Source organism: Thunnus albacares, chromosome 4 (assembly GCF_914725855.1).
Source record: "Thunnus albacares chromosome 4, fThuAlb1.1, whole genome shotgun sequence".
NCBI lineage: Eukaryota > Metazoa > Chordata > Actinopteri > Scombriformes > Scombridae > Thunnus > Thunnus albacares.
Window position 1 is genome coordinate 27,762,657 of NC_058109.1, and position 19,424 is coordinate 27,782,080.

Genomic DNA, 19,424 nt, shown 5'->3' on the forward strand with positions numbered 1-19,424 from the left:
GCTAACTCTGGAGCTAACCCCTTTCACTTTTCCAGCACTTGGGGAAACAACAGACTTGACTTTTTAGCATTTGTTAACAGTTACACTGTAGTCTGTGCTGTACATTTACTGTCAGACTGACAACTTACTACTAACCTCACGTCCACCGTCACTTTCCTGCCGCTCACTCTTTCCCACTCGCTATGCAAACATACTATGCAATGCCATATTCCTTAACGGAGTTACGCTACCAATAGTTTCCCAGACAACGACAGAGAGGTTGACTCACGTACCGGAACAGCGCACAGAGACTCCCAAACACTATTGATTTCTGAATGAATGGATATTAGGCGTTATTTTTGACATTAAAAAATATCTTTTTGGCCTGGCGGGAGTTCTTGTTGTTATAATTATAGGAGAAACATTGATTCAGTAAACGTTCAGTACGTTCAGTAAGCGCTCGTTAAACGTTGGGCACAGTTAGACCTTGCAATCTCCAAGAGGTTGGGTGAGTTCAAAGTTGTGAAAACAACGGGGGTGTTTTGAATACACAGGTAATTTGGTAGTCTGTCCCTTCCGCCGCAGGAAATGATGGATTAATCCTGGAAGGCTACTTTTCTCCTTATGAAAGTAACACGGCAATTATTCGACCAATGACAATTTGGTTACACAAGAGCATATCGACCAACTAATCGACCAGGAGACTACAGCCCTAGTATTTGCAAGGAAATTCTATCTCGTTGTCCCACTCTATTTGCCGGCCAAGTAAATATCATGTCATAGTACATCATAAGTTACTTGCTGTTTCTGTCATGTCGAGACTATCTCTCCACTTGGTTACATATTCCATATGCAGGGGGAATGATTTCTCTGCGGTCAGTGTATGTGAATACTTCTTTAAAACACATGGACTTGCCTGGCCACGTCCTATGGTTCACCTATGCTTCACCATGGTTACAATCTAACCAGATGTTTTCATACTGAATCCACTGTGCCTGCAGCTGAAAGTTGACTGTTCTCTTTTAATTCAATTAAACTGCATCAAAAGAGACAGTGAGCAGCAGATGTTACAAAACAGGACCAAAACAGCTATCAAAGTGGAAACTTAAAACTTCTTGGACAAATGCATCTACCAGGATCCATTTAAGGTCCATTATGATGAGAGAACAATTTTAGAGTGGATGCACTCATCCACATCTTGATCTGTACAAGTCAGAGGCAGCTATTTTATACCTTTATCTGGTATTTACTGATAATTCAGAGTCCTTATACTGTGCGTTATAGTGCTTAAAATAAACCTGAGCGTAAAAGGCCTCAGAGGTTGTTGTCTTGGCAACCAAACCTCTACGAAGCAAATGTTGTATCACCAATAACCATGGTAGTCTGGCAATGAATGAGAGGAAATGACAGGGACATGATAAAAAGTCTCTAAAAATGTGGAGCAAGTACAATGAATGCTGGCTTGTTAAGTGTAAACCTAGGCAAGAGGAGAAAGTAAGAAGATCTAGCTTTAGTTCTATGTCACTTGAACATTCAGACAGAATGACCTATTTTTTGTTTGGCATCATTTTGAAACCTGCAATTTTCTAGCATTAAATGTAACCTGTCAATTTTTATTGTGTTAACCAAGTGGGATTTTGCAGTTATGTAAATTATGCGAGCCAAAAACTGATTCTACAAACTATTTCTGCTGCATATCAATCTTCCTCCCTTCCTTTACAGTGCCTTTCAGTTTTCCCAGTGCAAATCTCTTGTCCATGTGTATCCTCCTCTGGCAGTAGCAGATACTGACTGAGATAATAGTGTAGGGGAACCGTGTTCTACATTGCCTCTGCTGCTTGGTGAACAAGGCAGACGGCTGCAGCAGCAGACAGTCATGTCAGTCTGGACAGCGGATAGGGACTGAACTAGATCATACAATCTGATACTAAATTCTTTCTGCTGGTTGTCACTTTTCAGGAATGCAGGAACAATAAAATCTGGATGAGGGGACTGTGAGGCGGTATATAATGGCTGAACACAGATCATTTAGTATTAACTCTTGATGAATTCTTGCATGTATATTTAAATGCATAGACTGCTGAATACAGACAGTTAATAATATGCATAGCGTTTGTTTTTAAAATTTAAGATCATTTTCTTTCTTATGTCTGTGTAATGCTAATGTATGTCTGTTTCTGTGTATGTGCGTATGCTCTGAGCGTTGCATCTTCACACAGATACACTACTTTCTATCCTGACCCTGAGCATATAAACGAAACGCAAGAGGTGATTCCTCTGGAGATATGATGAGGCGAACGTTTCATGTGAGCCTCATCGTCTTTCCATTACGCTCGATAATAAAGAAGTGTGTGGATCAGACAAGAGGCTCATATCAAATCAGGCCTGGAAAAGCCAATTACACTGACAATAATCTCTCGCTGTACTGCTGCCGGCATGTCTTGCCATACAAAGCAACAAATACCTGAAACATGACCAGTGATGGAGGAGGGGCACTGAGGAGAGATGGGACATTTAAACTGTAGTATATTTGTGCACACTTTACTCGTGAGGCAACACATTTGGGAAAAACACAAGCCACGATTTAAGAGCCAGTGTCTTTGGTGTTTGTTGGCTGTGTTTGAATTATTATGCAAGACTTTATTGATTTTTTTCAGAGTGGATTAAAATGTTAAAACAAAGGACAAAGCAAAGCACTACTGCTGCCCTTGCAAGTGTCATACTGAGGGTGTAATGGAGGTGGATCGCAAAGAGGGGCTGGTGGAGAGGAGCCAGTGTCTCAACCCACGACCCTGTCCAAATCCAGGGGGCTGCAACAACTGAGAGGGCAAGAGGCCTGTTGGATCCGATAGCCGGGTCTGACTAAAATCTGAAGGTTAATGTGAGTTGTTAGGAGCCTATGGCCCTATTGGAAGAAACAAAAGCTTCAGGGGCCTGAACACAAGCATATTATCCAAAGACAGGTCTCAGGAAGAACAAACATGCTTATATAGCAGCTACACATAAATACTTAATCTCTAAATCTTAAAGTGACCCATCTGTCTTTTTTTGGGGGGGGCACACTTTCATCTATAAACCAAAGTAATGTCCTTGTTTGCTAACCTTGTGCTAGGCAACATTTGAAGTAAGTTTTAGTAAAATGAGGCCAGACATCTGCACTCCCCTCAGCTGTTAAGTGCGAAGACTCCTAAATGTCTTAATGTGATTTGTTTTTTATAATATATCTGTCTATAAATGGATTTAATGGGGTTTGGTCTGAAAGGGGTCAGATATTTCCAAGGTCACAGAAAATAGTGCAGGTTTATTTGAGATTTGCTAATATTAGACCACTAGCTCCCTAATGTTAGCAACATTTAACTGCAAATTTCTAGGTCTCTTCTCATGTCATGTCTTGTGTCATCAATTGCCAATTAAGTTGGGCAATGGTCCCAGTGTTTCCCCTATAATTGCACAGGCCTGGCAGGCCGCCAGACCAACAAGAACCCACCAGACCAAAAAAATCTCCTTTTTTTTTTTCTTCTTTTTTAAATGATCATTTGCATTTGGGAGCCTCTGTGCAGCCTTGTTCCGAAATGTGAGTCAACCTCTGTCGTTGCCTGGGAAACTCTTGACGCAGACCCCCTGCCCACACCTGAAAAAAACAAATATCTGTGTTTTTTTTTAATTGAAACCCAACTTGAATCTGGTGACAGTGGCAAAGATGCTAAAAGCTAGTATGCTTTGTTAAAAAAAAAATAGTTCTGAGTGGATCACTGGGAAATAAAATAAAATATAAGACTTTTATGACTGATTTAATATGACTCAGGCCCAAATGTTCTGTAATATTGTAATTATTTGTGTTAGCATCATCGCCCCCACAGCCCATCCTGCCACCCCAAAGCAGTCAACCTCGGTGAAACACTGAGTCCTCTATTTTGTATGTAATGTAAAAATGATCAAATAGCATATTAGGTCTATTAAATGGCCCCAAAACAATCTCTTTACAGCTGAATTGGCATCAGCAATTAGCAATCATTCTTTCCATTCTCAACAGCCAATATGATGCCAAAGTATATGTGAGCTCTTGTTAAATACTATGCTATAAGCTCTATTATCTGAATTTCTGACAAGATTACTGTATTGTAATGTATGAATTTTAGTCTTAACAGCCTTATATTCTTTGAGCCTCTATTGGTATGACAGATTGTTATTTTCAGTATGCATTTTACTGAATGCTTTGAAATGTATGTTGATGCTACTGAATTATCACTGCTCTATATGTGTCTCCTGTGAATGGTGCACCTTGCAGTGACTCATGCCGCAGTTAATGATGTGAGGCGCACTTTGACCACCTCCAGCCAAAGAGGGATGGAAAAAATACATTTTCAAGGCCTAGGCAGGTTGTTTGTTTGCGGGCCATCATTTAATTCATTTACAACAACATTCAAGTGCACTAACTGCAATTAACCTCTGTTTCGATGATGCAGGCTTAACCTCGACAAGTGACTTCAAAAATATCACCCACATTAATAGCCCTAGAGGACAAAAAAGGGCACAGTGTTTGTGGTGTCAGTGCATGGCTCAGAGAGCACGAATGGTCTCATCAACTGGGTGTTTGAGTGGCCTCACATAATCCCCCAGCATGTGCACACATAAGCGCAAGGGGAGCATGAAATGAGGGAGGTCTAACAGTCACAACTGTGCCGCAATATCTCTAAGCACTGGACAGCGCTATCTGTGATGTTGACACTCCCTCAAGTCTTGGAACATGGGCAGATGGAGAGATGGAGAACTGGAATGGTGGCAAAGGGTGGAGTGAAGACAGCAGATGGTTTGGATAGAAGGAATCTCCATTTATAATGCCGAGAAGAGCAGAAAAGCAGTTTGTAAGGATAACACTGGCTGGCGACAGCATGCCACATATAATATGAGGCATTATTGTGGGCTACTGATCCATGATTATATTCAAACCATGTGTGAAGTGTAAACACAGCAGAACCACCGCTCTCATGGCATAATATTTATAGCTCGAGAAAATTGTGGGTTAGTGATGCTGCCAAGGCAATGATCTAAGTTCATTTTTTTTTATTCCCTTGATACATGCAAATGGATGCAGGGACCTGCCTGAGTGCAGCAACTTAAGAAACTTGAGAATAAAGTTACATGGGAGCTAGAGTGATAATCACTATTCTAACGGTTCTGCCTTCCAAAACTGTGCAACAGCGGATACATTTATATTTCCTCCATCAACATGTGATGAGGAAGAAACATCAAGCAGCTCCTATAGAGACACATGAGAATAAATTAAGCTCTTCTTTGCTCTGCCCTTCCTCTCAGTGCTCGACTTCACAAGGTCGCTCAATCACAAGCAGCTCCCCTCCCTGTGGCATCTAAAGGCCCTATCTGATCGCTGGCTGGCTCCCGCTGGCCCCATGGTGTGAACCAGGTGCTGCGATGACAAAACGCTCCTGGCAGCAATAAGAGAACAGAGAGTGCAGAGCTCAATTAGCCCGAGCTCCAATCCCAGATCCTCTATTGATTTCCCACGGATGAGGAATGGCAGACTGGAGAAAGCTCAATCAGACATGCCCATGGGACCTGTCGTGTGTGTGTGTGTGTGTGTGTGTGTGTGTGTGTGTGAGAATCAACAGGGGACAAATTGGAGCCAAGACAAGGTGCCAGGATAAGGTGAATACATTAGCAATCCATAGTCTTTATGCATACATGATGGTTAAGTAATAGTGTTGTCTCCTGATGGTGCGGTGGAAAATGACATCACTCTTTAAAAGCATGCTGCGCTGTCCTAACCCGGATCAGATGGAGGAGGAGACAGACAAGGCATAAGTTCCCTGAAGGGCAAATCAATCTGACAAGTCATCAGCTCCATGGTGCATCTCTGGACAATTCCTTCACTTCCTCAAATTAACCTTCACAAGAGGAATGAGAGGGAGAATGTATGGAGTGTGACAACCCTATTTGTCCTTCCCTTATGGCTTGTGGGTGCAGAGTGTACTTTTTTGCCCAAAATTCATGATGTGTGCATACATCTGTTATCTGCATTATGACAGTGTATAGATGTGTTAGGCCGGTGCATTTTTGAGTTCAAGAGTTCGATGAGCAGGGGAACGTGTGTATACATGCCAGTGTATGAGAAAGACATGAGTAAGTGTCACTGTCACCTCACATGTGAATGCCTCGTCTCAATACACAACTACAAAAGTTAGAGGTCTGCAACTCTGCCCAAGCTCAAAGGCAACTATGAAATTAGAAAGATAAATCGATTTAAATGCATGCTAACAATCGCGTCGTTGTCTCATCCTATCCTACTCACATGCACAACTCTGACAAGTCTTAGACAAGTCAGGTCGTTTCTTACAACACTTAAATGTTGTTTAAACATCATAACATTAAATGAAATCCCCATCCCTATTAGAAACAACTGTTCATGAAGCCAACTGGGCACCTGTTTAAATCTGGTCACTAGCAGCACTGACTCAGTCTGATCAACTGCAAATGCAGGTTTAACCCGCAATACTGCCTCATTCTGCAAGGGAATCAGTCCTCTGTAAGACAATTAACTTTCCCATAGCATATTATTATATATACAGTACATATGGCTAAAATAACAATAAAACTACATTTCAAAATCTTAGGCTATTCCTCAGGCTTATATAGTATCACTGAAATAAAGATTTATATGTACAGTGCAGTCAAAAGTTTGAGGAATCCTGCTCAATAACATGTCAATGATTGTGTTAATACAGTGAAAATGAAAGCATATTCCAATATACAAAACTGTCAAAGACATGGGCTCCAAACAGCATCACACAGCCACTTGTAACATTAGTAACTGCCGCCCTGTTTAAAGGAAGAAATCAATTGACATGTCTTTCAAGCTCTTGAGGAGCAATTTCCAGAGATGTGAGCAATTGTTGGTTGATTTAATTAACTCTTCACTTTGTTCAACACAAGGTCTGTGGGATTGAGTTCTAAAGATTGTGAAGGATATGCCAAGTCAGTTTGAGCTGTCCTTCACATTCTCTGTGTTTCAGGTTATCTTGCTGAGGTACTGAAAAGCTCAGCTTGCTATAATCCTGATGGAATGGCATGCTCATGATGCACACCATCATACATTTTTTATTTGAAACTGCTGTGAGCCTGGTAAAGATCTTAAACTTCATCACCACCAAATCAAACCAAATGTTGATTATGAAAGGTGGCAGAGCTTTACAGGAATGTGCATTTTGTCTCTCAGAGAACCACTAGTAAAGAATGGACAGCATTATTACATAGAGAGATTCAAGAGATATTAATGGATGGAGATATTTTTCAGGCACTCATACGCAATATTGTATTAATGAATTCTAAGTGAGTTGATGATCATTAATGTAAAATGCAAAAGACTAGAGAGCAGAGCAATTAAAATTTGTAAAAAGCTGCATATATATTACATGGTGAAAATAGATATCAGATTCCATTTATGACTCCATCATATTACAATTACAGCACATCAACACTTGATATATGAAATGTTAGAGGGAAAGGCAGTCTAATTATTACACTTGCTATAAAGGTGAAACAAAAATCTGCCAAATATTTGCATGATAGATGAGCAACATGCTTCACATACCAACAACATGCTGGTTTGTGGATAATTTTTATTATCTGCTGTTATTTTTATGCATATACACTACATAGGAAAATAAAAAAAACATTCTTTAGGGACTACAGTCCTACTCTACCAATCACCACATTAACATGACAGACATACACCTGCTTATAAAACAAATGACTGAAGTTTGCTGTCCCTACAGGCTTTTACATACAATATATGGAAAAGAAGGAAAACACAATACCTTAAAATCCAAAACAGTTGGCTCTGTAAACTGACATCCTGTTTTAAAATATATACAGTATATATCGACTGTTAAAGCTGAACTCAGAGTTGCAAATAAAGGGGTGAGAGCTGTTGTGTCTGATGTGTCCATCTGATACATGGGTTTTTGATTTCTGCTTCTGCATCAGTCTATAGATGTGGGCTTCACTATGGCTGCACAATTGAGTTTTGAACTGCTGCCCTATATCTCTGAGCCGTTCAATGGACAGCCTTGAAAACTATACACTCCCCCACCATTCCTCACATTCACTATATAGGCTACTCCAACTAAAAAACCCACAGTAATACACTGAGCTGAAGAGTTTGTCCCTGTGTATGTACACACAGACCAATTACATTTCATCAGGCTCATGGTGAATACATTTCAAGGACTAACACAGGGTCAGTGCACTCTGGGTTTAGCCTATAACACAAGTTTGCCACATTGCTGCAGAGATTTTAAATGCACTGGAGCTGAAGAGGTCATATGATACACAAAAACCCAACCCTATATATGTCACTAAAGCGGGATTTTAATGCACTGTAAGCAAATCTGCAGGAAAACCATTATATGAGGTAGAGCCTCTCTCTTGTAATGGCAAACCCATACAATGACCTACACAGTATATAACTGAAAAAAAAATGAAATGTATCATCCAGAGAGCCACTTCTCCCTTAAAGCACGCAACCCCCCACACTGTCATCCTGTTGCAAGCAATGTTCACTCTTTCAGTGGCCTGGCCTCAATATGGCAGGCTGAGAGTGTTGGCTGGACTAAGTACTGGTCCCTTCATGGCTGGCCCCTATTTAGTACTTGTGTAATATTCTGCGCACTGGGAATGAACTCCATTACCGTGGTAGCTTGTTTTCCCCCTTTCTCTCCTTTTCTCAACGGCTTTGCATTGCTTGTGTTTATAACACAGGGGACCAACAGCTCCCACAGGCTCTCGGCTCCAGGCGGAGAGGTGATTTCTTTCCTTCTAAAATAACACACTATTGGGCTCTCACATCACAGGTGACTCTTGTGATTAAAAGTTGTAGGGATCCCTTGAGGGCTGCATGTGTGTGTAGATGTGTTTGTGATGTTGGAGCTCTAACAAACGATACAAGCATGCAAAGCTGTGTATATATTTGCACCTATTTTCGTTGCTGCGCAGCGAGTGAATGAAGTGTGCCATTTCCATCGTAGTCATGTGTTGCAACACCCGAAGGAAAGAGCTCTGTAAAATAGGGCTCCTTCCCCCTGCAGCCTGAAGACAAGATGATGCACTTTTCACAACACAGCACACTTTTCTTTCTAGCTCACCTGGCTTGGACGGGAGCAACTGCCTTTCTGTGACACTATACATGTTGAAGCACATGGGCTCAGACATCTCCATATGGGGATGAGAAAGGCAGTGCCTGGGTTCCTACAGGATTTAGCTAGCAGGCATGAAACTGAAAGGAGCTTCTCACATTGACTTTAACAGGATTTAGCTAGATGAAAGGCTACAGGGAAGAAAAGAGAGATACAAAGAGGGAGAGAGGCCAAGGGAAAGAACAAGGAGAAATAGAAGGAACGGAAGGAACCACAAGAGGAAAACAGTGATAACTGGCTGGCAGGAAGACACACTGGGGCGCCACAATAAATGTCCAGGTATGAATCACCATGTAAGTACTGCTGAATAATACCAATACAGACTCTTTCACAGAAATAGAGGCCAGTGTTGGAAAGGTAGTAATAGTGTTGTGCTCCCTGTGGAGGAGATGGGACATAGGAGCAGGCAGTGCTCAGGAGTGTCACTGCAACAAGGAGGGAAGCGGTTTAAGGGGGGCCACAGGTGAGTTAAAGCAGAGTCAGTGAGCTGGGAAGAAGGAAAATAGTACACAGTTTTAGCTACGGGGGCTGACGCACTGGGGGACATGCATAATTATCCCACACAAACAGTGAGGAGGTGAAAATGCAGGGAAAACTCACAAAGACAAAATACAATCACTCTCACACACACACACACACGCACACACGCACGCACGCACGCACACGCACACGCACACACACACACGCACACACACACACACACACACACACACACACACACACACACACACACACACACACACACACACACACACACACACAGGTGAGCCTCAGCATTCTGAATTGAGATCACACACACACACATGCCGGTGGGAGCTGAAAAGATGTTTCATGATCAACACCGTGATTATGCAACAACATTAACACATGCGTATGAACACACCTCCATATTTGCCTGGGAGGTGGGTCACCCAGCTGAACTAATGCTAATGTGCCAATCTGTCCCTCTTTCACCTCAGAGCAGAGCATCCTCACTTTGCATGCCTGCTTCGCCTGAAACAACACAGCGGCACGACAAACTACAGCAGCGTGTAACAAACAAGCCTACAAGTAGCAAACCTAGAAAAGCCGTACACTCAAGCTTTAACAGAGACAGACAATATGCACGCATGCAGATTAGGGGCGTCACAATATGCAGGTTTTCATGATTATCATAGCTGAAAAATACAAAAGTTATATTGTGTAATTTCTTAGTTAGTTGTTAGAATGTACTTTGTAAAAAGGACAAAGTTTTTGTTGATTGTAAATTGAACATCTCACATTTGATCTTCAGTCACCATCCTTCTACTCTGCGAGGCAGAGAAATGAAGTTGTAGCTTTATTGCTATAGTTCACATAACGTACACATTACTGTATCTCATCACAATAAAATATTTTTTCCATTATAATTACCAATTTAATTTAGTTGCAGCCCTTGTACATTCACACACAAACAACAAGGGTGCGTTTTAGAAAAAAATTTCATTATTTACTCCAGCCCATAAAAATTACAGAAAACAGCCTTAAGCCCCGAGAACAAAATGGATGTCGAGTTGGACAAAACATCCATCTGCCACTTTCTTTACGGCACAGGCACAAGGCAATAACGAGGTTATTTGGTATTTGCTGCCTGCTCCTGCTTCATGCCTACAGGTGATGTGAAGGAAACCTCAATAAATTCAGCCATTCTGTCAACAAACTGTTCTATACGTGGATATGAAGAAAGTGGAGCTATTTATTTTAGCATGGAAAATAAATATGTCTGCGCTTAAAAAGCCAGGGGCCTAAATTCAAACAAAGCTGAATGGTCTGCTACACCCAGCTGAGCTACATAACATCTCACATAGTTAACAAACACTTGGCTACACACTACCTTATAATTCATTTATTCCCCCCAATCATTTCACTTTTTTTCCCCACTTCGTTTCCACTTTATATACAGTACACTCCAATTTCATTTGTTTTTTTCCTCCCTTTTTCTTACAGAGAATAGCAATGTTTAAGGTAATGAATACTGTAAGGGTAGATACTTGAGAAATGAGCAAACAAGAACAAGGAGGCTTTGTCATCTCAGGGCCCGTCTCTGCTATTCAGTGCCAGCAGTACACGCACATCACTTCCACTTCTCTCAGCACAATGAGCCTGAGACATCAAAGCAGAGACTGAGAGTAAGAGAGCGAGGAAGAGGGAGACAAAAGCGTAAAAGCGACTGAGGAAGAAAGATTTCAAAAAGACAGACGCCAAAATACCTGTTTTTGTGGAAATATATGGCGTCATTACAGCGTGATATTTACTGCTGTACTGCCTGCCTGGCCTCTAAATGCACCTCTGTCTTTTCCAAGCACATAAATCATTCTAAACCTTCCAGTCAAAAGTCACAGTTGTCTCTAATAAAAAGCACATATTCATGTATGCACCGGAACATTAATGGCCATCTGCACAGCTGCTATGGAACTCATTTTGTGCGGTAAATAAGCATCCGTGTAACATATGCTGTCAAAACTTTTTGCTGAAAGAAGGAGGAAGGTTGTTCGTAAAAAACAAAACAAAACTGTAAAACAATAATGATGGGCAACACAAATAAACCAGTCTGACTGGGATTGCTTTGTAAACAAAGTATGGCATATTTGAAGGCTATCAGCACTGATTACCTTGATATGTAAGGCAAACAGTGAGAGCAGCGCTCTCATCATAACTTATTGACACATGCGATCAATCATTCTTGCCTTGTCACATTTATCTAGCTGAGGGCATGATGTCAACTTCTGCTCATATTCTTTTATTTATATATTGGAGTTTGGGAGTGCTAATTTGTGAAAAACAAACAAACAACAAAAAAAAACAAACAAATGCAAATGTGCAGCTCTCTCTCGCTCTTATTGTGAAATGATTAACATTCCCTCCACAGATCAGAGCAGGTTTCTCAGCTCCCCTGGTTGAAATGCTAATGGTGCTTCCAACCCAGTTTAATGTCAATCTTATTCTACTTTTTTGCCTGTTAGGGAGGAGCTCCCTGTCTCTATTTCCATACACAGCAGCAGGAGGGACAGGCAGCAGGCTTACTCCCCCATCTGGATCTGGGGAATCAACCCAAGACAGAAAGAGAAGGAGGAACAGGAGGAGGCTGTAGGAGGATCCTTTTGTCCATGCGGGAGTGTTTTTTTTTTTTTTTTTTTGGTGGGGTGGGGGGGTGTGGGGGGCAATGAAGGCAGACTTTAAAACCTGAATTTCACCTTGTTTTAAAGGGGTTCAATAATAACAAATGATGGCCCCATACCAGGAGAAAGTGACAAGTCTTTGTAGTTTTCTTTCTTCCCTATTGATCGCATTTCTGTTTTATTCGCTGCATTCATTTTCATTTTCCCCTACAGACCATTGGGTTGAATTCAGGTGAGACCAAATAAAATCTACACACAGTGGAAATTTGAATGAGGCAATGTATCAACTGCTGAGGTGCTAAGGTTGGTGGGTTTTTAACATTCATCTATAAAAAGGTGTGCAACACTAGTATGTTCACTACTGTACGATAAATATGAAACAGAAAGTGTTTGAAAATGATACCATTTCCAGGCCCTCATCACTAACAGTGAGTCGTATGAAAAATTCTACTTCTGAGGTTTAGAAAAAAATTGAATTTTTTTAAAGAATCAAATGGAGAATATCCATTTTAAGAGCAGACTGTGTATCGCAATCCATATATTTGTATTCACAGCCTCCATTTCCACAAACTGGATGTTTAAATTAAGTAAGTTAGCCTTTTTCTAGCAATGATGGAAAAGCAGATATGTAAAAGTAAGGCTGTTTGTTCAAATCTCTGAAAAACCTAGGGAAAGTCTGAGTGCAGTGAGATGCATCCCTCAATAACTGCTGTTGATGTATATTTGCTGCAGTGAACCTGCACTTACACCCCAACGTGTCTGGTAGAATGCTTAACCAGTATTAGAAAGCTGTGGTTGAATTGTGCAATTCCCAGGTGTGCAGGTGCCCTTTGAAAACGAGTGTAATACAGATTTTTGAAAAAGAAGTCATATCAGCAGGTGCAAATAAAGGTTCAAAAAAGGGGGGAGGAAGATGGAATTGGTATGAAATGCTATTCTGTATTCCATTCAAACAAGTTTTGCCAGGGATGCTAATACAGAGGCAACCAGAGATCAGTCCAGGGATATGGGAGTGACAGCAACGGGGGAATTATCTGTGTGATGACTGTCAACACATAGTCAGCACTGCGGTATCGTTACAAGGTTCACAGTGTTTAGTTTGGAGTTATTAGCTTTCTGAACATAGAGCTGAATCACTTGTAAAACACCCCAAGCTGCCACTCATGCTGAGCTGCAAGACAGTCACAGGCATACTTTGGTTGAAATTTGTGTATGTGCATTCATTCTGAGTTGCGTATGAACCTGTGTTTATGTTAATGTGTCTGTGGAAGCACATGTGATAAGGCGTCTTTAAAAGCCGCGTTTTATTGCAGAGTATGCAGCAGCGATTTATCATGCCAGTGCAACTGAAAATGATGGCGTATAATCACACAACCCCTCAGTGTCTTTTTCCCTCAGTGAAACATGGACATATGCCAAGGTCCCTAGTCTAATGAGCGCTGTTGTCTCAGTGACAAAGTGCTAACCATATAGACAGGGCTTTATGAATGTGCTGTGACAAGATACATGACTGCAATATCAAACACAATTCAACAGGTGGTAAAATTGTTTTTTTTTTTATCTGACTCTCTCTTTGAAGATCTGCCATAAAATAAGAAACCAATTTGCCTTATCAGACCAATGTACTAAATTGTTAAAATCAACCTGCGCAACAAAAAAGACACTCACTTTTTCAACAGTTTGTACCTACCTTGGGGTCAGCAGTGAGCAGCTTAAAGGCCTCATACACCTGCCTCTCTTTGACTCCTCCTCCAAGGTCCAGGAAGTTAGCTGGCTTTCCTCCATGCAGGTCAATGATGTCACATGTGGCCATGGCCAAACCAGCTCCATTCACTGAGGGGAAACAAAAAGAAAAAAAAAAAAATCAGTGTCAGCCGAATAAATATGTAAAAAGTTATACTCCAATGTAAAGGATAAGTACAGAGCAGATACACATTTAGCCAAATAGATAATGCCTTTTCAGAGTGAGACTTACACAGTGGAAATCTGAATGAGGTGATGTATCAACTGCTGAGGTGCTAAGGTTGGTGGGTTTTGAACATTTATCTATAAAGGTGTGCAACACTGGTATGTCAGGTGCACTCATTTTATAAGCTAGGTGAGTGTTAATGATACTATAAACACTAAAAGTGCTAAAATGATAAAAATGATCTATCGTACAATTTATTAAATGTATTCATTAAGTATAACAAAGCTAATTACGTCTAGGCTAAAGTCCAGAATTAAAACGAAAGATACTGAGAGAAAAGCAAGACTGCGGCAGCCTTGAGTCAATTAAAATAACATTACCGGCGCTAAAGGAAAGATGACATGTACTGTAAGAACACCCACAAAGGAATTCAGCAGTAAATTAAAAGCAGAGCAAATAGCTGAAAAAATGTCACACTTAAAAAATGAATCAGATGGAAATCTTCTAATCAGGAACATTCAATGCTTCAAGTCGAGCAACACAGAGAAAATTTGATTATGACTTGACTCTTGACTTCAGAGAAAAAGAGTATTGATTAAAAGAGGTTCTGCTATGCTTTTTTGTGACCTGTGTCATCATTTAGCCGACTGCCAGCGCAGCTACCCTGCTGAGTTGTGCAGGAGCCAAGTGCACAAAAATGTCTTACCTCGTTTGGTTTAGCCAAGTTGAACTTGTGTCCTGGCAAACTCCCAAATCGAGGTCTCAATAAAAGGGAAACTCGCTTTAACAGCTGTCACTTTACTGGAGCTCTCATGGAAGCTACAGGGCCTTAAAAGCAGTTGTTACTTTAAGAGAGGCTGGGACCTGCAGATGCAGGATGGGGTGTGTGTGCAGTGTGTGTGTGTGTGTGTGTGTGTGTGTGTGTGTGTGTGTGTGTGTGTGTGTGAGTGTGTGTGTGTGTGTGTGGGTGGGTGGGGGGGGGCTAGTACTAACAGACATCTAATGTGTTTATGAGGCTACGGGGTAAGAAGCAAGAGCACCTGTTAGTGCTGCTGTACACTGTAAAAGCTTTGATTTATGACAAGAGAGGGGGCCTTTAATGAGAATGCTAACAATCTAGCTCACTGGAGACTTTCTGGGCGGATTATAGCTAATTAGAAAGCATTGGTTACGGCAGCATTCCTTCTGGAGTCCTCAGAAAGCTGCTTGTAATGTGGACTGGAGGAGAGCCCAGGCTGCCTTTACTTTAACTAAGTTTTAACTGTGTCCGAGCTTTTCACTTATGTGACTTAAGAGACGCATTAAAGCATTATGCCCGGATGGGTTCACTTATGAGAGAACTCATTTAATGATTAGTGTATGTGTGTGTCTGTGTGGATAAATGAGCCTATTCTGTCACAGGGTTTTGTTCTCATACCAAAGCAGGCAATGTTTCCGTCCAGTCCGATATATTTGAGGTCCCACTTGGCTGCCTCCATCTCTGTGGGGTCACTCTCAGTCATGTCGTCCATGTCAAAAACGGCCTTCTGACGGAACTCGGCGTTGTCGTCAAAGTTGATCTTAGCATCGAAGCAAACCACTGGGGCAAAGATACAGAGGAATGGAGAGATAACAGATAACAAAGACAAGGTTAGGAATAAAGACAGCAAGGGAAAAAGCACAAAAGTGAGAAAGAGGAAGACAGCAAGCAAGGGAAAAGCGAAGCAAAGGAGGACCACATATAAAAAGCCAACTAATTATCATTTCTAAAACCTGAAATTAATGAACTCAAGGGTGTCCCCGCGGCCTACTGGTCTTAATTACTTCAGAGGTTGGCTCACTAAGGCATGTGTTTTTGACACTGCCTCTAAGGGATAGACCATTATAGTAAATGGACATTTCCTTTACACTTCAAAGAGAGTGCATTTCAAAGAGACCTTGCTCATGAAGCTACCTGTAAAAATAGCAGGCAAAAACGTAACAAATTAGTCAAAGGACTTTCTGTAAAAATAACACAAATATAGCAGCCATAGGACTTTAAGAAATTAGATTCCAGCACATTTTTCATAAGCCAAGATCTGTTTTAAATCTCTATTTTAGAGAATATATGTATCATTTTATGGTATAATATAAAGAATTTGCTTGGTTCAATAAACTGGGTGTTGAAGGAATTTGAGTATCAAGCTTGAGTCTTGACGGAGATTAAAACAAATATTCAGCTATACACTTGGATATGCCATGATACCACGTACCAACTTTTGACTAAAGGATATCCTATAAACATTCAGCCATCAGAAATTTAACAATTAGGGGTATACATTTATAATCCTTAAGATTTTCATAAAATCATACCTCATTTTGATACTATTTATGGTCAGCATTTTTTCAGCAGAAGCCATTCAATGTATTTCACATTCTGTAACTTTCTCTCTGTATAGTCATATTGTTAGTATTCCCACACTGAATTCAAACTGCCTACACAAGGGAAACGATGCATGTATGTAATTCAGCGTTATTGTTTTTAATTTTTATCTCATTGATCAGAAGAAATCAGATTGCAGTTGCAGTGATTACTTAATGACTTCTTTATTAAAACAACACACGTTTGTTTGGCTGCACTGTAAACAGATATGCTGGTGGCTCTTCTGTTGTATTCCTGACAAAGTAGCTGTTCAAAGACTATTTGCTGTAGTATTAAACTGTACTTGCTCTTAGTAGTAACATGAACATATCTAATGAATGGCACATCACAGGTTTACAAAGAACCCATACATTATAGTGTGAAGAAAGTTAAGGGAACATGGGAATATATACAGACAAAAAGCAATGTAAATGGAACATGTACATAGACATATGGTACATGCAGCAGACCGATACATGTGGGACTGGGGAATAGGACTGGGACTAGGGCATAAACATACCGTGTCCTCCAGGTAAAGTAGCGCTCCCACTACCACAATTCCTTTTGTTTTTGTTTTGACACATCTATTATCACAGTCCATCTACAAATGAATTTAGCTATTACCAAATGAGATGAAAAAAAATATTTTCATAACCTTGAGAAATTTTCCTTTTAAATACACATCTATTGAATGCCTGCTGGAAAATAGCTGTGCTCCCCTGTGACATGTGAACAAATCGAACCAAAGAATGAGTTAATTTTAATGTGAAGCTTGTCTACAAAGCCTGCCTCAATCACAGCCACCTTCTTCTTACTGGTAGAAAAGGAAACTCATACCTCTCAGTTTAAATTTGCCGTTTGAAAGGAGTCATTTTATTCATTAATATTCATAAGAAATCATGAAACAACAAACGTCTCTTGTCAATCTTTGATGAAGCAGTATACTTTCAACAAGAATCTGTTTTTGAGGTGACTACATAACATCAAAGAAGTGATGCATCTTCAGTGTGTTGTAATACGTCTCGATAGGACACATCATAGTCAATCTGTGTTCAGCGCCACAGACGAGACAATCACAATTATTTCTTTGGGAGAAAAACAAAGTTCAGTACAAGTTCAACAAAAACAGCATCACAACAGCTACAATATGCTTCGTGACTATGTATAATGTTTGTCATCTGAATGATGAGCAAGACACCGAACCTCCACTTGTGTCATGTTGTGCCAATTTATTGTGCTAAATGACAACAGGGGGACTGAAATTTACCCATATCTCTGTCTTTCTTTGTGAATTCAAGCGTTTTCATCATCCACTTACATCAGGGGAAAAGGAAAACATGGAAAGAATATAGAAACTGGACTGAGACAGGCTTTGAGCACACAACTTGCCTGAAACCATAGCTATGGCAACTAGTGATCCAAATCTCTGTGCAAACTATTAGTGGACTCAAAATCAGCCTGGTATCAGCTATAATTTGCAGTATCACTCTTACAAAGAAAACATATACTGTATAGGTTCAGCGCTTCCAGCTCTTCTTTCTAAAAAGCGGGACATTTCATACTTTTAAAGACTTTTAATATTTTGGACAAATTATATTGATAGGTTTCAGTTGAAAGGCGACAAGAGAATGGCCAATTCTAAAGTTGTTTTTTTAATGGGGGACAACAGAGAGACTCACTTGTTGAGAAGGGCCAACTGCCAATTTAGAGCTCCATTAACTTTACATTAGTAATTCTATTTTACGAAGGCTTTTACAGCATAATAATCATGTGCTGAAGCTCTGGATTCTCGAATCTATATTTGAAGTACAAAGAGCTGACTGACAATATAGATATTATTTCTTGCTCTACTGCACAATAACTTTATCCTGAATCTAATGACTCAATGTTAATTACAATCAAATGAATATGTAATGGGCAGAACTGCGCTGCTATCCAGGCAGTGACCTCAGGATGATGATTTCCTAACATTCCTTTGATTTGTTATTTTTATTAATTTATTATAATCCCAATTTTGTTGTTGTCAAATATACTACATGCATCTCTCCTAACAAGTATCCCAGGTTAATGTACATAATGTATTTTTGTTCAGCACATAGATAACTATCAGAAATAAGATATAACTAAAATATATGATTCCAGAAAACGGTTCCTGTTGGACATAGAAAGACAAGAGAACAGTGTGATGAATATTCTGATGGTGTAGCAAATAAGTATAAGGTATGTCTATTAATTTAAGAATAGATGTTGAGCATTAGGCTGGCTTAAAAGATTTATAAGCTACTAACTTCAAATTTTGCTGCTGAAGGGTTCAACTAAATCTAAAAAAAATATTACAATAAATTTGATGAAATAAAAACCTCATTTCAGTGACTTAAGACATTATAAACAGTATTTATAATTGAATTTAACAGACATTCTAAGGGCCTGCTGACACCCTGCTTTGAGCTTAGCAGATGCTTTTTGAGATATTCATACAGTAGCCTAGAGAGGACACTCACTCTTCAACAACCATAGAGTAAATGAGGGATGTGTCTGTAGCTGCTGTAATTTGTAGTTCCTCATTACTAGTTGATGACAGACTGTACGCCTTTAGTTAATCATCAACAACCAGGAAACATCGACAAACATCAACATGCTATGAATATGGAAAGCTCTGCTCCCTAAAGCCATTTGGATTTTGATCCAGACAAAGTCATGCTGACAAGAAAATGACGTCAGTGTGTTGCAATTAAACTTCACACTCTTAAATGCATTCAGACCTGAGGAGATAGTATGCCTGTATCCCACAGTCCGTGATACTGAAA

The 19,424-nt window shown here is 40.2% G+C and overlaps 1 protein-coding gene across 1 annotated transcript in view; it reads right to left on the reverse strand.

Moving 5' to 3' along the window:
- Positions 1-19,424, reverse strand: part of suclg2 (succinate-CoA ligase GDP-forming subunit beta) — a 102,739-nt gene that overhangs the window by 35,279 nt on the left and 48,036 nt on the right. The window contains exons 8-9 of the mRNA XM_044349022.1: positions 15,655-15,816; positions 14,019-14,161 (exon numbers count right to left, since the gene is read on the reverse strand). Of these exons, the coding sequence (XP_044204957.1) occupies positions 14,019-14,161; positions 15,655-15,816 (305 nt within the window). The remainder of the gene's footprint in view (positions 1-14,018; positions 14,162-15,654; positions 15,817-19,424) is intronic.